This window comes from Acipenser ruthenus, chromosome 13 (genome assembly GCF_902713425.1).
Source record: "Acipenser ruthenus chromosome 13, fAciRut3.2 maternal haplotype, whole genome shotgun sequence".
Lineage (NCBI taxonomy): Eukaryota > Metazoa > Chordata > Actinopteri > Acipenseriformes > Acipenseridae > Acipenser > Acipenser ruthenus.
In genome coordinates this window covers 11,340,975-11,359,371 of record NC_081201.1, presented here as the reverse complement: position 1 = coordinate 11,359,371, position 18,397 = coordinate 11,340,975, and the positions used below count along the sequence as shown (strand labels likewise).

General features: G+C 44.0%; 2 protein-coding genes across 2 annotated transcripts; one reads left to right on the top strand and one right to left on the bottom strand.

Moving 5' to 3' along the window:
• Window positions 1-5,409: 5,409 nt before the first annotated feature.
• med9 (mediator complex subunit 9) lies at window positions 5,410-9,151 on the top strand. Its single transcript, XM_034031636.2, has 2 exons — window positions 5,410-5,549; window positions 8,539-9,151. Exons 1-2 carry the CDS (start codon window positions 5,479-5,481, stop codon window positions 8,753-8,755), a joined length of 288 nt encoding a protein of 95 aa, XP_033887527.1. The 5' UTR covers window positions 5,410-5,478; the 3' UTR covers window positions 8,756-9,151.
• Window positions 9,152-15,935: 6,784 nt separating this feature from the next.
• On the bottom strand, window positions 15,936-17,915 carry LOC117417760 (dexamethasone-induced Ras-related protein 1-like). Its single transcript, XM_034030053.3, has 2 exons — window positions 17,570-17,915; window positions 15,936-17,384 (listed from the first exon to the last, which is right to left on the bottom strand). The coding sequence occupies exons 1-2, from the start codon at window positions 17,838-17,840 to the stop codon at window positions 16,858-16,860; spliced, it is 798 nt and encodes a 265-aa protein (XP_033885944.3). The 5' UTR covers window positions 17,841-17,915; the 3' UTR covers window positions 15,936-16,857.
• Between the last annotated feature and the right edge of the window lie 482 nt (window positions 17,916-18,397).

Sequence of the window (18,397 nt, the reverse complement as noted above, 5' to 3'; positions counted from 1 at the left end):
GAAGCACCCAGCACCCCGATCGGGACTGAAGCACCGGAGCACAGCACCCCGATCGGGACTGAAGCACCGGAGCACAGCACCCTGACCGGGACTGAAGCACCGGAGCACAGCACCCCGACCAGGACTGAAGCTCCAGCACCCAGTCCAGGACTGAAGCACCAGCACCCCGACCAGGACTGAAGCACCGGAGCACAGCACCCCAATCGGGACTGAAGCACCAGCACCCCGACCAGGACTGAAGCACTGGAGCACAGCACCCCGACCAGGACTGAAGCTCCAGCACCCAGTCCAGGACTGAAGCACCAGCACCCCGACCAGGACTGAAGCACCGGAGCACAGCACCCCAATCGGGACTGAAGCACCAGCACCCCGACCAGGACTGAAGCACTGGAGCACAGCACCCCGACCAGGACTGAAGCTCCAGCACCCCGACCAGGACTGAAGCACCAGCACCCCGACCAGGACTGAAGCACCGGAGCACAGCACCCCGACCAGGACTGAAGCACCAGCACCCCGACCGGGACTGAAGCACCGGAGCACAGCACCCCAATCGGGACTGAAGCACCAGCACCCCGACCAGGACTGAAGCACCAGCACCCCGACCAGGACTGAAGCACCGGAGCACAGCACCCCGACCAGGACTGAAGCACCAGCACCCCGACCGGGACTGAAGCACCGGAGCACAGCACCCCAATCGGGACTGAAGCACCAGCACCCCAACCAGGACTGAAGCACCCAGCACCCCGACCAAGACTGAAGCACCAGAGCACAGCACTGAAGCCCCAGCACCCCGATCAGGACTGAAGCACCAGCACCCAGTCCAGGACTGAAGCACCAGCACCCAGTCCAGGACTGAAGCACCAGCACCCCGATCGGGACTGAAGCACCGGAGCACAGCACCGGAGCACAGCACCCCGATCGGGACTGAAGCACCGGAGCACAGCACCGGAGCACAGCACCCCGATCGGGACTGAAGCACCGGAGCACAGCACCCCGACCAGGACTGAAGCTCCAGCACCCAGTCCAGGACTGAAGCACCGGAGCACAGCACCCCAATCGGGACTGAAGCACCAGAACCCCGACCAGGACTGAAGCACCATCACCCCGACCAGGGCTGAAGCTCCAGCACCCAGTCCAGGACTGAAGCACCGGCACCCCGACCAGGACTGAAGCACAGGAGCACAGCACCCCGACCAGGACTGAAGCTCCAGCACCCAGTCCAGGACTGAAGCACCGGAGCACAGCACCCCAATCGGGACTGAAGCACCAGCACCCCGACCAGGACTGAAGCACCGGAGCACAGCACCCCGACCAGGACTGAAGCTCCAGCACCCCGACCAGGACTGAAGCACCAGCACCCCGACCAGGACTGAAGCACCATCACCCCGACCAGGACTGAAGCACCAGCACCCCGACCAGGACTGAAGCACCGGAGCACAGCACCCCAATCGGGACTGAAGCACCAGCACCCCGACCAGGACTGAAGCACCGGAGCACAGCATCCCGACCAGGACTGAAGCTCCAGCACCCAGTCCAGGACTGAAGCACCAGCACCCCGACCAGGACTGAAGCACCGGAGCACAGCACCCCAATCGGGACTGAAGCACCAGCACCCCGACCAGGACTGAAGCACCAGCACCCAGACCAGGACTGAAGCACCGGAGCACAGCACCCCAATCGGGACTGAAGCACCAGCACCCCAACCAGGACTGAAGCACCAGCACCCCGACCAGGACTGAAGCACCGGAGCACAGCACCCCGACCAGGACTGAAGCACCGGAGCACAGCACCCCAATCGGGACTGAAGCACCAGCACCCCGACCAGGACTGAAGCACCAGCACCCCGACCAGGACTGAAGCACCGGAGCACAGCACCCCGACCAGGACTGAAGCACCAGCACCCAGTCCAGGACTGAAGCACCAGAGCACAGCACTGAAGCACCCAGCACCCCGATCGGGACTGAAGCACCGGAGCACAGCACCCCGATCGGGACTGAAGCACCGGAGCACAGCACCCTGACCGGGACTGAAGCACCGGAGCACAGCACCCCGACCAGGACTGAAGCTCCAGCACCCAGTCCAGGACTGAAGCACCAGCACCCCGACCAGGACTGAAGCACCGGAGCACAGCACCCCAATCGGGACTGAAGCACCAGCACCCCGACCAGGACTGAAGCACTGGAGCACAGCACCCCGACCAGGACTGAAGCTCCAGCACCCAGTCCAGGACTGAAGCACCAGCACCCCGACCAGGACTGAAGCACCGGAGCACAGCACCCCAATCGGGACTGAAGCACCAGCACCCCGACCAGGACTGAAGCACTGGAGCACAGCACCCCGACCAGGACTGAAGCACCAGCACCCCGACCAGGACTGAAGCACCAGCACCCCGACCAGGACTGAAGCACCGGAGCACAGCACCCCGACCAGGACTGAAGCACCAGCACCCCGACCGGGACTGAAGCACCGGAGCACAGCACCCCAATCGGGACTGAAGCACCAGCACCCCGACCAGGACTGAAGCACCAGCACCCCGACCAGGACTGAAGCACCGGAGCACAGCACCCCGACCAGGACTGAAGCACCAGCACCCAGTCCAGGACTGAAGCACCAGAGCACAGCACTGAAGCACCCAGCACCCCGATCGGGACTGAAGCACCGGAGCACAGCACCCCGATCGGGACTGAAGCACCGGAGCACAGCACCCTGACCGGGACTGAAGCACCGGAGCACAGCACCCCGACCAGGACTGAAGCTCCAGCACCCAGTCCAGGACTGAAGCACCAGCACCCCGACCAGGACTGAAGCACCGGAGCACAGCACCCCAATCGGGACTGAAGCACCAGCACCCCGACCAGGACTGAAGCACTGGAGCACAGCACCCCGACCAGGACTGAAGCTCCAGCACCCAGTCCAGGACTGAAGCACCAGCACCCCGACCAGGACTGAAGCACCGGAGCACAGCACCCCAATCGGGACTGAAGCACCAGCACCCCGACCAGGACTGAAGCACTGGAGCACAGCACCCCGACCAGGACTGAAGCTCCAGCACCCCGACCAGGACTGAAGCACCAGCACCCCGACCAGGACTGAAGCACCGGAGCACAGCACCCCGACCAGGACTGAAGCACCAGCACCCCGACCGGGACTGAAGCACCGGAGCACAGCACCCCAATCGGGACTGAAGCACCAGCACCCCGACCGGGACTGAAGCACCGGAGCACAGCACCCCAATCGGGACTGAAGCACCAGCACCCCAACCAGGACTGAAGCACCCAGCACCCCGACCAAGACTGAAGCACCAGAGCACAGCACTGAAGCCCCAGCACCCCGATCAGGACTGAAGCACCAGCACCCAGTCCAGGACTGAAGCACCAGCACCCAGTCCAGGACTGAAGCACCAGCACCCCGATCGGGACTGAAGCACCGGAGCACAGCACCGGAGCACAGCACCCCGATCGGGACTGAAGCACCGGAGCACAGCACCGGAGCACAGCACCCCGATCGGGACTGAAGCACCGGAGCACAGCACCCCGACCAGGACTGAAGCACCGGCACCCCGACCAGGACTGAAGCACCAGCACCCCGACCAGGACTGAAGCACCGGAGCACAGCACCCCGATCGGGACTGAAGCACCGGAGCACAGCACCCCGATCGGGACTGAAGCACCAGCACCCCGACCAGGGCTGAAGCTCCAGCACCCAGTCCAGGACTGAAGCACCGGAGCACAGCACCCCGACCAGGACTGAAGCTCCAGCACCCAGTCCAGGACTGAAGCACCAGCACCCCGACCAGGACTGAAGCACCGGAGCACAGCACCCCGATCGGGACTGAAGCACCGGAGCACAGCACCCCGATCAGGACTGAAGCACCAGCACCCCGACCGGGACTGAAGCACCGGAGCACAGCACTGAAGCACCAGCACCCCGACCAGGACTGAAGCACCAGAAGCACAGCTGAATCTTTGCTTTAATTTACATATTTCAACAGAACAATTTATAGAAATCACTTTCTTTGTGGTTTTTCTTTTACACTCGGCGAGTCAACATTTAGCTGATATGTTAAATCTGGTTATAACAAATAAATCAGTGAAAAAATACATTTAACTTAAATGTGATTTTACACGTGGCCGGTCAACATTTAGCTGATAGATCTCAAATAAATCTTTGAGATTAGCAATTTAACTCTGAAAAAAAAATCTGCTAAAATAAATCTGGGTTTTGTCCAAATAAATATTTTTTGACCAACCCCGTTAAATCTGATTTTAGCTTGCAAAAGAAATATTTATTTTGACAAAATTCAGATTTATTTTTTCCAGATTTAATTAACAAACTAATTTTAAATGTTTAAGTTGTGACTTAAGCTTTTTCAATATTTATATATTATAGCTGAAAAGTACAAATTTTAAAAATTTAAAGAATGTTTTGTTAAAAATGTATAAAGTTAATTCTGCACTGGGCTGGGGGGGGGGTTGAAATACATTTTGTGTTTAAATGTAATACAAAATACTAGTTTTAAATTAAATCAGGAAACATTTTTGTTTGTTTTTACACTTGGCACCCCATATTCACTTGCTATAAATTATTAACATAGCTTAATTATGGCACAGCTTTGCACATGTTTCAATTGTGTAGATTGTAAGCAAAAAAAACACAAAAAAACACGTTTGTGTTTCAGTATGTATAGATTAAATTACTGCTTCAACCGTCCTCCATTCCTGAAAACATTTATACAGATACCAGTAAGAATTCACTATTTATAAATAACTCAATAAAGTAAATAGTCTATTCTGTTACCCGTGAAAGGTGATCCCCTCAACGTCATTGCGGAGTTCTGAACAATTTATAGCAGCACAATAGACAGGCATGGCGGATAACATACACGCTATAAAATGCAAAGAGAACAGGCGTGTATAATTAAAACTAGCTTGGTTAGTTTTCATAGACTTGGCGCGTAAAATTAATTGTCGCCATTATTTCCGACTTTCACAGCTCTTTCTGTAATATAATATTTTAGTAAAACGACGTAACTGCGGTTTATATTTTGTGAGGAATCACACGCTAAGCGTTAGAAGACTAATAATATGCAAATAAAAAGATAAAGAGAAAAAGATGGCCCATCTGTGTAGCTGTGAAGTGGCTTTGAAACACTGATACCGTCCCTACATAAGATGGCGTCTCTAAACGCACCTCAAAATGACGTCATGCCCTACCTAACCATTCTATATATCTGTGGTATATCCCAATCAAATGTGGGAAGCTTTTTTTTCTTCTGGTTCAAACGATATTGGACTCATGTCTCACAAACACATCTATACAATTGCATTATTATTGTATCCATTATAGCTAAAATAAGTTATCCACACTTTGACCTGGAAACAAATATGACGTAATTGTGAAGCCGCTGTATACTAACCACACTTCGTCCGGATGATGACGCTTTTTCAGAGCGCCGACACACATTTCGCAAACTAAGGAATGGCAGCGCCAGAGCAGAAGACGCAGGAGGATTGCTCTTTGCTTCCACTGGTCCATGATATCATAAAATGGTAAACAATCTGTAAACAAGTGGCTCGCTTTAGCTACGTTTTATCTTGGCTGGCTATGATCAATAAATCATCTACATTTTTTATAAGCATGGTTGTAAACTATAGCTAATGTGAAAAGTGTGTGGATGGATTGATAATTATAATTACATTCTAATGTAGTGCGGCGCTCCCTTGAATTAAGTTATTGGAATGTACTATTATTAGCAACATAATACACTGTTTATACACAGCTCGATACTTTCTTTGTTTGCCGGTCACAGTCAGCAATCCCGAGCTGTGTCTGGGACGTGCAAGCCGCCTTCCATGGAAAACGATTCATTGTTTGTGCTTTTTACAATGTGTAAATAGCAAGAACTACAGTGAATTACACTTAAAAAAAGTTTCACCTTTCTCTATGAAAGTGGTTTGAGTTTGCAACTTTTCAACGGCACAGTGTAGAGTGAAAGCTGCTTTTTGGGTACATAACTATAAAATATGGAAGGCCATCCGGGTCAAAGTAACGCGTTTCAAATATTTAGTACATGTTCTCTTTTGACTTTAGTACGTGTTGTAATTCTAATTACTACGCGTACTATTGGCCAATCAGGTCGCTGAAAATGAAATGAGAACCAACGAATTAAAAAAAATAGTACGTGTATAAATCATCCAATTAAGTCGCCTTATATTTACCATTCCCCTCCTATTCGTGACGGTATAGGGACTTGGCATTCGGTAAAGTGTAAGGAAAGATGGATAGACCCGGAACCTCCGAGACGAGCATCAGCCATAGGGTTCAGAGCCTCCGAAATCACTTTAATTCATTGTGTGTGTGTGTGTGTATATATATATATATATAATATAATAAATATATAAATATAAATGCACCTCAAGATTGTATTTCGTCTATTCCTACTGACAAAACAAGGAAGACGTTACTTGGATCATCCTAACGTTTTCGTAGTCAGAATTTTGATAAAGTAATAACTATCTACTTATATGTTCATTTTTAGCATGGATGAAACCAGGGTTAACATTATAACATGACAGATTAAATTAGCATTTTGAGGACACTGAATAATCTTAATATCCTGTTAGGTAATTGTCTGTTATCTAAAATCATAATGTTTTTAACAGTTATTTAATTTTACTTTTGGTCTATAAAATAAACTTCATGCCTTGAAATTGTATCCACGTTGTTCTGCAGCTGTTGGTACAGTATTTGAACTTTAATACTGTCCAATCCAATTTGCACTGTGGGCCTCACATGTATCTACACAGGGCGGTACAAACCTCAGTCCTCCACAAATAGACAAGCTCTATTAGCAATGGTTTCCCGCTTTATGAAAGATCCTAATAATGTACGTGTTAAAAAAAAAACTAATACTGGTAATTATGTACGTGTTCTATCAGGGTCGGTCATATACTGCAGTGTAAGGTATCATAAAAATGCTACTGCATAAAAAAAACTAGTAGCAAATTAAGAGTTCTGGGTAGCAACATGCTAACAAACATATGTTAACTTCGAGCCTTGCTGATTGTGCAAATGCACGCAATTAGCCACATATAAACTAAGACCTCCGTGCCGATTTAAAGCTTGTATGAAAGCAGCCATGTTCAGGGTAAGTAAATAGCAGCTACGTCTTACACTTAAGGACTGCCATGATATTGAGCAGTGCTTACAGAGGTACCACGAAATGTTCCTGTCAGGACAACTGAGGAAGTTGGCACCTCCGGTCACTTTGTTTTTTTTTATTATTATTATTATTTATTTCTTAGCAGACGCCCTTATCCAGGGCGACTTACAATTGTTACAAGACAACACATTATACATTATTTCACATTATACAGATATCACATTATTTTTTACATACAATTACCCATTTATACAGTTGGGTTTTTACTGGAGCAATCTAGGTAAAGTACCTTGCTCAAGGGTACAACAGCAGTGTCCTCCACTGGGGATTGAACCCACGACCCTCCGGTCAAGAGTCCAGAGCCCTAACCACTACTCCACACTGCTGCCCTAAAGCAACAAAAACGCTTATTCACTGCCAAACAACTACTTTAGATGTGTAGTGACTGCAGTATAGTACGCTGACCTTAAGGTTAGGGTTTTGGTGTAGGTAGAGGATTATTTATTGTTTTAATAACAATAACATGATAGCCAATCAGAGTACAGTGTCCTGACAGGAGAATTTCGTGTTATCTTTGTAAGGACAGCTGATATTGAAGGTTAGTGTTTCCGGTTTGATGGCGTGCCATGTGTGGTGCTGCTGACAGAGCCAGCACAGATTACAGTCACCGAGGTCACAACTGTAAAATATAATACAGAGCAGTTTACAGTTACAACTGAACTGAAATGTACTTTACCTTTTAAAAAAAAAAAAAAAAAAAAACTACCAATGTTGGTGTGTAGCAGAGACAAGGTAACAAGATGAACTTGTTTATTTTTTGCATAAAGAACTGTATTATTATTATTATTATTATTACTCCCATTAAAAATCTAAGGTGTTATATTACCTCGTTATTGACAAAAGTAATATTAAGTAACAATGTACCCTAACTCTGCTTATCAGTCAAAACGAGATGTGTGTCTCGTATAGAAATAACTTTTATTAATGTATTCTGAGTTTTAAAAAAAAAAAACTGTCAGAAATGACACAATTGACAGAAATGAGAAATGCATATCGCAGTATGTTTGCCAGAATTTGCGCAACGGTTTCTAAATGCTGTAGGAGTCTTCTCTTCATCCCTGTGTCTATGTATACGAGTACTGATCCCAGTAGTATCGGTGGGCCATCCCTGACTTCTCACTGGATATCTAGATATTTCCCAGTATACATTTTAATACAACTTTGCAACATCAGTGAATTGTAAAAGGCTTCACAGTCGTTCAGGTTAAACCATTCTAGAGGTATACCCATTTTTTAAGAAGCACATGTTTATAGAATTAAGATCACTGTTATCCCCAAACTTGCAGATATAACAATCTATTGTTTTCTTCCACCAGCATGGACAAGGACAGCCAGGATGTTCACCAGGAGCTGAACAAACTGAAGACCAAGATCCAGGAGGCGAGAGAGCAAATCAGTACAATGCCGGGCATCAGCATGAGCCCCGAGCAACAGCAGCAGCAGCTGCAGAATGTGAGAGAGCAGGTCCGCACTAAAAACAAGCTGCTTCAGAAATACAGGAGCCTCTGCATGTTCGATATCCCTAAAGCATAGGCTGGGATCTGTAATAAGAACTGAGCGTGAGAGAGCTGGCTTTCTTATAACAAACAGGACATGTGTTTTGAAAAAAAGAAAGCTGAAGCCATAATTCTTTTCAAAACTGCAGACCTAAAACTTTAAATACATGCATTGTCAGCAGAGTCTAGAAATCTTTATAGCACTGCATTAATTATCCAGACTGCTGCGACAGTCTGGTAAAGATCAGTGGACATGGCAGACCTGAGCAGTGAACTGATTTCAGCACTGGAGATACAGAATTGTGCCATTTAAAAGTTTGTACATTTCCAGCCAGTTTGGCTGATTAATCTGTTACTGTATTAAAGGTTAAACAGTGACCCAGTGCTCATTGTCATGTGTTCCTATACAGCTTCATAAACTCATTTATTTTAACCTGGTTTTTCAGTTTTTCTTTCTAGTGGTTTGCTAGGGGATTCTGTGGCTGATCTTAATAAATATATTGCCCTGTTTTTAGCCCAGCATTGAATAATTTATATAATTTTTCATTATTGATATCCACACCAATACTGGTTTATTGTTTGTACATGTTTACTATTTTGTATTTAGGAAAGTGAAAAAACTGATTTTGGCAATTTTCTTCCAGTTGAAATTTCCATAGTTCCTATAAGAAAACATTTTCTATTGGGCAAAGCTTTTTAAAAAATGTTTTATTATTTTGGTTATCTACTCTAAGTGTATTTCGTTTTAGCACTGACTGGAATTCCTAACAACTGCAAAGTGTTTCTCTTGTTTCTAAACATTACGGTCTTTCCTCTCCACATGGCACTTTACTGTAGTAAGTGGAATTTTTTTCTCTGGGGCTTAAAGAGAACTCCCCGGTAATCAGTATGGATTTGAAAGTGAATGTGTTTAAACACCAAAATAGTTTGCTGTTTTATACATATCTGCATGATCATCCTCTACCGTTAACAGTAGTATTGCTGATAAAGAAAGCTGCTATATAAGAAGTCATTGTACAGACGGGAACTTTGAATATTACCAAATTGTTTTAAAAGGTAAGGCCCATTGAGGTCTTAAGTACATCCAGGGTCTATTGAGACCTCAACATATAAATAAGGCTCCCTGGTTTCATTTGAAAAGAATACATAGTTACACAATCATGAAAATATTTACACTAAAAGTTGCACAGATGATGCAGTAGTATTCTATAGTGTTTATTATTGTTTTATATTTATCCTGAATTCATGTCAGCAGTCAATCAGGTACCCCAGAATCTATTCTTGTGTAATGCACACTATTGTATTTGAAAGCAAATTTATCCAAATGCTGCCTGATGTGCACTGGAAAACAATGCATGTATAAATAAATATTAGAAAATCGATTGGTCAAAATGAGGTCCTTAACCGCTCTGTTCCAAATCAATCCACCGGAAAATACCTGCAGTACAGTATTAACTTATGAAATTCCTTCTTCATGGTATACGTTCACTATTTAAATTTAGTACAGCAAATAAAGTTAAGAAAAAAAATCGAATAGTGTTTGCTGGCAGCGGCAATAGGAAATAGCCTCTGGTGGAATGACAACTGCATGCAGGCTGTATACCTTTAGCAACTTTAATATTTCACCATGTCATAATAACACAGGCCTGATGCTCTCTTCTCTAACAAAGTCGAGAGGCTTTGAATAAACTTCATGAACACACTGAACAAGTTACTGAACAAACAGCAGGACTAACACATGTAGGCTATCAGATGCATGCACATGGATTAGGGAGTGGTTAACATGTAGAAAACAGAAAGTACTGATTAGAGGAGAAACCTCAAAATGGAGTGAGGTAACCAGTGGTGTACCACAGGGATCAGTATTAGGTCCTCTGCTATTCCTAATCTACATTAATGATTTAGATTCTGGTATAGTAAGCAAACTCGTTAAATTTGCAGACACCACAAAAATAGGAGGAATGGCAAACACTGTTGCAGCAGCAAAGGTCATTCAAAATGATCTAGACAGCATTCAGAATTGGGCAGACAAATGGCAAATGAAATTTAAGAGAGAAAAGTGTAAAGTATTGCATGCAGGCAATACAAATGTGCATTATAAATATCATATGGGAGATACTGAAATTGAAGAAGGGAACTATGAAAAAGACCTAGGCGTTTATGTTGAGTCAGAAATGTCTTCATCTAGACAATGTGGGGAAGCTATAAAAAAGGCCAACAAGATGCTCGGATATATTGTGAGAAGTGTTGAATTTAAATCAAGGGAAGTAATGTTAAAACTCTACAATGCATTAGTAAGACCTCACCTAGAATATTGTGTTCAGTTCTGGTCACCTCGTTACAAAAAGGATATTGCTACTGTAGAAAGAGTGCAAAGAAGAGCAACCAGAATTATCCCGGGTTTAAAAGTCGTATGCAGACAGGCTAAAAGAATTGAATCTATTCAGTCTTGAACAAAGAAGACTACGCGGCGATCTGATTTAAACATTCAAAATCCTAAAAGGTATAGACAATATCAACCCAGGGGACTTCTTTGACCTGAAAAAAGAAACAAGGACCAGGGGTCACAAATGGAGATTAGATAAAGGGGCATTCAGAACAGAAAATAGGAGGCACTTTTTTACACAGAGAATTGTGAGGGTCTGGAACCAACTCCTCAGTAATGTTGTTGAAGCTGACACCCTGGGATCCTTCAAGAAGCTGCTTGATGAGATTCTGGGATCAATAAGCTACTAACAACCAAACGAGCAAGATGGGCTGAATGGCCTCCTCTCGTTTGTAAACTTTCTTATGTTCTTATGATATTTTTAATACATTTTAGGACCTATTGGTAACTTAAATACTGAAACTTACACAAATACACAAACCTGCACTCAACTCCTAATAAATTAAAGAAGTACTGGTACTTTTATTCTTTTACATGTCTTACAAACAGTTCACAAAATAGTTTGTGTACAAGGTTAATTTTCAACATTCTTCCATAGTTCACATCCTTATGAACTATGGAAGAATGTTGAAAATAAAACCAAGGGACTTTATTAAATGTAACACTATAGCTGTAAATGTGTATTATTTGTGTCTTAGGTCTCAATATACATTTTGAAGCTAGACTTACTCAAGTCCTTGATGGGCTTTACCTTTCAAAACAATTTGGTGATATTCAAAGTTCCTGATTCTGATCTAAAAACAAATTGCAGCTATATTTACACAATACATTTGACTGGGTTGGACTTACATAGCAGCTATCGTTATCAGCAATACTATTACTGTACTATGAGTAATGGTAGAGGGTGATCATGCAGGTATGTCTAAAATATCTAATCGTTTTATGATCAATTTTCTAAAATATGACCAGAATACTATACCTTTTTCACACAAAGAGAAACTTTATTATCTCTATTTCCAGTTTAAAATAAAAAGGTTTTAAGAACTCTGCAGTGCCATTCCATTGCAGTTAATGGTTATAATAAAATGATTAGTGCACAGTGGCGGCTCCTCGGAGGAGGCACTGCATACTCGATAATTTTAAAATAAATAAGTTCTTATGTATTTATTTATATGTAATATGAAACATATTTATTTTATGCGGTGGCAGACACTCAGTCGCTGCTGTACGTTCGGAGAAGGCAGACACAGGGACCCTGAATATCAAAGCTTTTCTGATTGCTGGGGAGGGCTTTTTTCATGTTCCCAGCAACAATCTAAAATGGCCAGGAAGGCTGAGAACAGTTGCAAAACCAGAACCAACAACACAGAATTGTTAGGGTCTGGAACCAACTCCCCAGTAATGTTGTTGAAGCTGACACCCTGAGATCCTTCAAGAAGCTGCTTGATGAGATTCTGGGATCAATAAGCTACTAACAACCAAACAAACAAGATGGGCTGAATGGCCTCCTCTCGTTTGTAAACTTCTTATGTTCTTAATTCCAACATGAGGAATTATGAGGAGTGTTATGCAAATGAAGTGGTTACCTAATTAACATACCCCCGTGCAAAAATCAAAAGGGTTGATGTGGTCAGAATGAGTATTTTCCGTCTAAAATGGTTCCGCCTGTTTCAAAGAGTCCTAGTGGAGATGGGAACCTATTTCAAACAGGCTCCATCAAAAATAAACCACCCGTTTGAACCTTACAGAAGAGCAGGTGCTATGAAGATAACAAATGAAGAAGGCTACAGTATTGTATTTATGTGATGAAGTTAAAGAGGATTTAGAGTCAAGCACCACTCACAGCCCTGTCATGCTTTGCCACGGTTGTTTGTATGATATCCTATTATACAGTCACGTGTTATTCATTTTCATAAAGTGCAACCGGGTGTGGAGGACATTTTATGCCAAAATGAGAAAAAAATAAAAAGAATAAACACGTCTATATATTTATTTATTTATTATTCATTTTGGCATAAAATAACCGGGTACATGAAACTGTAATTTAATTAATACAGAACATACATTCAAAATTAGGCTACATAAAATGACCTCTCATATGTTTACTTTTTTTTCACTCTGCCCTGACATACTTGCTTTATTATTATGTGCTACAAATGTATCTTCTCCTGTTTCTCTGTATCACCTGAAACACACCACCTGTCCATTGATCAAATCCTGATATTACAAAAAATTGCGTCATTAACATGTAGGGTTCTCATTTAAATACTGAAATTATTCAGCCACCTTTATGTAAATTGCACCCAGTCCACCTGTCAGAAAACAGCAGAAAAGTGTTTCATTTTATGATGGAAACAACATTCGGGATAAGAGTTGGGTTAAAACAGACAGCGAGTTTTGGACTGTTGGAAGACACGTTTGATATTCAGGGCCAGGCAGACACGCTTCTGCAGCTTTAGTTCTGATTAGCACGTCTATTAGCCAATCATATTCTTTAATTTCTTCAGCCAGCTAGTATGGAACACGTGAGTAAAGCCGTTTAAAATAATAGCCAGAGGCGACATGCTTCCTATCCTCTTTTGCCTGTTTTAGCCAATCACTGGGTGTGTGCCATATATATATATATATATATATATATATATATATATATATATATATATATATATATATATATATATATCTGGGTGGTAGTGACCATGTGGGGGTGGTGATCTGGGTGGTAGTGACCATGTGGGGGTGGTGGTGATGGAGTGAGTGGGGATGATGATCTGGGTTATAGTGACTATGTGGGGGTGGTGATCTGGGTGATAGTGACCATGTGGGGGTGGGGATGGTGATCTGGGTGGTAATGACTATGTGGGGGTGGGGGTGATGGAGTGAGTGGGTATGTTGATCTGGGTGGTAGTGACCATGTGGAGGTGGTGGAGTGAGTGGGCATGGTGATCTGGGTGGTAGTGGCCATGTGGGGGTGGGTATGGTGATCTGGCTGTCTTTCTTAGAGTCGTTGGTGAAGATGGAGTGAGTGGGGATGTTGATCTGGGTGGTAGTGACCATGTGGGGGTGGGGATGGTGATCTGAGTGGTAGTGACCATGTGGGGGTGGGGATGGTGATCTGGGTGGGAGTGACCATGTGGGGTTTTTGGTGATGGAGTGAGTGGGCATGGTGATCTGAGTGGTAGTGACCATGTGGGGGTGGGGATGGTGGAGTGAGTGGGCATGTTGATCTGGGTGGTAGTGACCATGTGGGGGTGATGGAGTGAGTGGGCATGTTGATCTGGGTGGTAGTGACCATGTGGGGGTGGTGGTGGTGGAGTGAATGGAGATGATGATCTGGGTGGTAGTGACCATGTGGGGGTGGTGGAGTGAGTGGGGATGGTGATCTGGGTGGTAGTGACCATGTGGGGGTGGCGATGGTGATCTGGGTGGTAGTGACCATGTGGGGGTGGGGATGGTGGAGTGAGTGGGCATGTTGATCTGGGTGGTAGTGACCATGTGGGGGTGGTGGTGGTGGTGGAGTGAATGGAGATGATGATCTGAGTGGTAGTGACCATGTGAGGTTGGTGGTGGTGGAGTGAGTGGGCATGGTGATCTGAGTGGTAGTGACCATGTGAGGTTGGTGGTGGTGGAGTGAGTGGGCATGGTGATCTGAGTGGTAGTGACCATGTGAGGTTGGTGGTGGTGGAGTGAATGGAGATGATGATCTGGGTGGTAGTGACCATGTGAGGTTGGTGGTGGTGGAGTGAGTGGGCATGGTGATCTGGGTGGTAGTGACCATGTGGGGGTGGTGGAGTGAGTGGGGATGGTGATCGGGGTGGTGGTGGTGGAGTGAATGGGGATGATGATCTTGGTGGTAGTGACCATTTGAGGTTGGTGGTGGTGGAGTGAGTGGGCATGGTGATCTGGGTGGTAGTGACCATGTGAGGTTGGTGGTGGTGGAGTGAGTGGGCATCGTGATCTGAGTGGTAGTGACCATGTCAACATTTTGAAAATGAATACATCAGCAGCAAAATCTGAATCGGTCAAAAATATATTGTTTTTTTTATTTTTTACTTTCCAACGAAACATATTCTAACGTTATTTTAAGACGACTGTGAACAATACAGTAATCAATCCAGAAACAGTATATCCAAACATTTTAATAAATCAATTATGTAACAAGGTTAATCAATTTAATTAATAACTCGATTTAGTTAATATTGAAACATATTAATACAGTAGTTTCAAATTAGTCACAAACACGTATTAATCATAGGCATCAATTGGATTTTTAAATCAATGTTATCAAGTACAAAAGTTAGTATGAAAATGTTTCTGTAGAAAAAAAAACACGTCTGGATCTCAAAACTTAACCCACGGTACAAATGAATTTGTTACAACTCATAAGCGAAAACAACATTCTGTGAACAAACTTAACAAATGAATATCCCAAAGGTATGTGATTTTTTTAAATACTGAATTTTGACCATCCATTAATTAGTATCTCACCCCCCCAGTAGAGCAATCACATGACCTTAACACTGACCTATTGCCAGAACCTTTGTTATTTGTACTTGCACTTGCTCTGTGTCCCGCCTCCAGATAGGCAATCTGACAGCTGTGATTTGCACATTTGTGTTTTGATTGACAGTTTGCCAAAACTATCTTGCTACAGTTTATTTTTCTAATCCCAGTAGATTAGACAGTGCTTACAGATGTATATTTTTACATCTAGTTATTAAAGTGGGCTCAGAAAAAAAAAGAAATGGACTCAGGACTTCCCCCACCTCTCCCCGCCTCCCCCCACCCCCTACCCCCTACTCCCTACCCCCTACCCCCTAGGCCCCACCCCCCGCCAAAGTCCACAAACCCTGGGCATGCAATAGCTAACCTCAGCCCCATCTAATGTCTTGGGGCAGGACGCATGTCCAGGATTGGTGGACCCGGACAGGCAATTTTCAGGAATTTGCTGCAATTAAGATATTGTGGCTTGAAATGATCAATTAACATTCAAAAGTTGCCAAGTGTTTTATGGGTTTAGGGATGTTAACTCCTAGTTGGGGTTTGATTGAATCTGCTTGTGAGGTGTTTAGTTTTTTCTCATATAGAAAAGAAACGGTTTGATTTTAATAAAAATAGACGTTATACTTCTGATTTTACCCATGTATCCAGTAATAAGGGTGTGCCTGGGGTGTGGGGAGGGGGTATGAAATTAAAGATTGATACAAAATAAAACTAAACGTGTAATATTGAAATTATATTTCAAAAGACAAAATATTTTACCAAACTTTTTTTTTTAACTCAACACTTCACTTGCAAGTACAAATAACAAAAGTTCACATTAAAATCTGTGCAAAATTCATGTTCATGTTGTATTAACAAAATGTAAACATTTCGTTTTTAATCACATTTGCACTCTACCCTGAAGTTTTGTTGTTGTATTTTTTCAAATAAAAATACCTCAAAGTATTTGTGTATGTTTTGTGTGTATCGCAAGCACATTACATTCTTTTATCTCCTCAAAACATTTGTTTTAGTTTTTTCTTTGTGTGTGTGTGTGTGTGTGTGTGTGTGTGTGTGTGTCTTGTACACAAAATATTCGCCTCACGTGTCTCTCAGACCTCTCTCAGTAAGACTAGACACAGTTGCTCCGCACGAGCCAGACCTGAACTGCCCGCAAAGCTGGCGCCCACATGCGTTCAAGGAGATACTGAAACGCCTCAGCCAATACATAATTGGACCATATTCCTTCCAATACATTAATAGACAGTCAGTATTTAGCTAATGACGCATCTCTCTTTGTCTTTACCCTGGCCTCCACCAATTGCCTTTTCCTTGATATACATCAAGTCACTGTGGACACTCGGGCGCCGTGCGAAAGGCGCTACAATTCCATACGAATCGTCATCCTTGAGCTTCTTGTTCTTGATAGACTTTCTGTGCAGAATGTCACAGTACTGTACCGATACCTTTCTGTGCAGGTCCGGGCTCATTTCGCTCGGCAGCTTAGCCATGCTGAACAGGGTCTGAAACATCTTGTCCACGTTGGTGTTTCTCTTGGCTGAAATTTCAAAGTAGGCGCAGGAGCTGTCCCCAGCGATGAGCTGCTCGATTTCCCCGGGCTGCACCTCGCGGTAGAAATCCCCGTCTCCCTTGTTTCCACAGATCACTAAGGGCACGTCCACGTTCTCCTTGGTTTTGTTTTTCAAGCAGGACTTGGTTTCGAATATCTGTTGCTTCAGCCGCTTGACCTCCTCGAAGGAGTCCTTGCTGTCAATACTGAACACCAGGATGAAGATGTCACCTGCGAAAACAGCAGAGCAAAATTGAGTAAAACTATTCAAACAAAACACAAGCAACAGCACAACGTTTTTTATTTCTCTGGAACCCGTATTACCTATTGACAAGCATGCAAACAACAAATCAATTTTCTTTTTTAAAACATGCTCGTTTATTTGCATCGCAAAACGTGTTAAAAACTCAATTTACCTGTAAGTATGGATAGTCGTCTCATAGCAGGGAACGGGTGGTTTCCTGAAGTGTCCAAAATGTCCAGCTGATACACTTCTCCCCTGATACTGTAAAACTTCCTGTGAAAATCCTCAATAGTCGGGGTGTACTGATCATCAAACTTTCCATTCAAAAACCTGGATACTATTGCGGTTTTTCCGACCTTTGTAGAACCCAAGATCACCATCCTGGAGCAGTTCTTGGCTGGGATGTCAAAATCATTCTCGGAGGGTGATATTTTCTTAATCATGGTTGTTGTACAGCTTCCAAATTGCGTTTCCAACAACGAAGTGTAAGTCTGTAGCTAGGTGATCTCAGTTCAGCACTGGCGCTGTTCTCATCTGGTGGCTGGAGCCAGCTGTTCTCTTATAGTAGACCACCCGGAAACGTCATCAAAGACGCAGCACTGTCCAAGGTTGCGAAAATAAATTGACAGGTGCCCCGTTTTTGCGTCACTGTGTGAGGCTGGGAACATGAAAACTGGACGATAATGTGAAATGTGAAAACAGCAAACACACTTGAAGATGAACCGTTAAAAAACTCTGACTTTTTCAATGAGTGGTTCTGTTTAAGTTTAACACTACGATACAGTACTTGCCATTTGTAATAATTAAACGAGTAACTGTAAACATCCGTTAAGATTTTAATAATTAAACACTCTTTTCCGAGTATTTTTTAGTTGTGCATTAATTCGGAACGGACATGGTAAAATGCATCTGACGTCCGAAAAGGTTCATTTAAGGCTTATTTTATTTTATTTTTTTTAATTTTTTTGAAGTACAGACTTCAAAAATATACAAGACTTAT

Coding starts and splice junctions, on each gene's coding strand:
- med9 (XM_034031636.2), top strand. CDS start 5,479: ATGGCAGCGCCAGAGCAGAAGACGCAGGAGGATTGCTCTTTGCTTCCA. Junction 5,550..8,538: donor GTCCATGATATCATAAAATG/GTAAACAATCTG, acceptor TTCTTCCACCAG/CATGGACAAGGACAGCCAGG.
- LOC117417760 (XM_034030053.3), bottom strand. CDS start 17,840: ATGATTAAGAAAATATCACCCTCCGAGAATGATTTTGACATCCCAGCC. Junction 17,385..17,569: donor ACGACTATCCATACTTACAG/GTAAATTGAGTT, acceptor CTGTTTTCGCAG/GTGACATCTTCATCCTGGTG.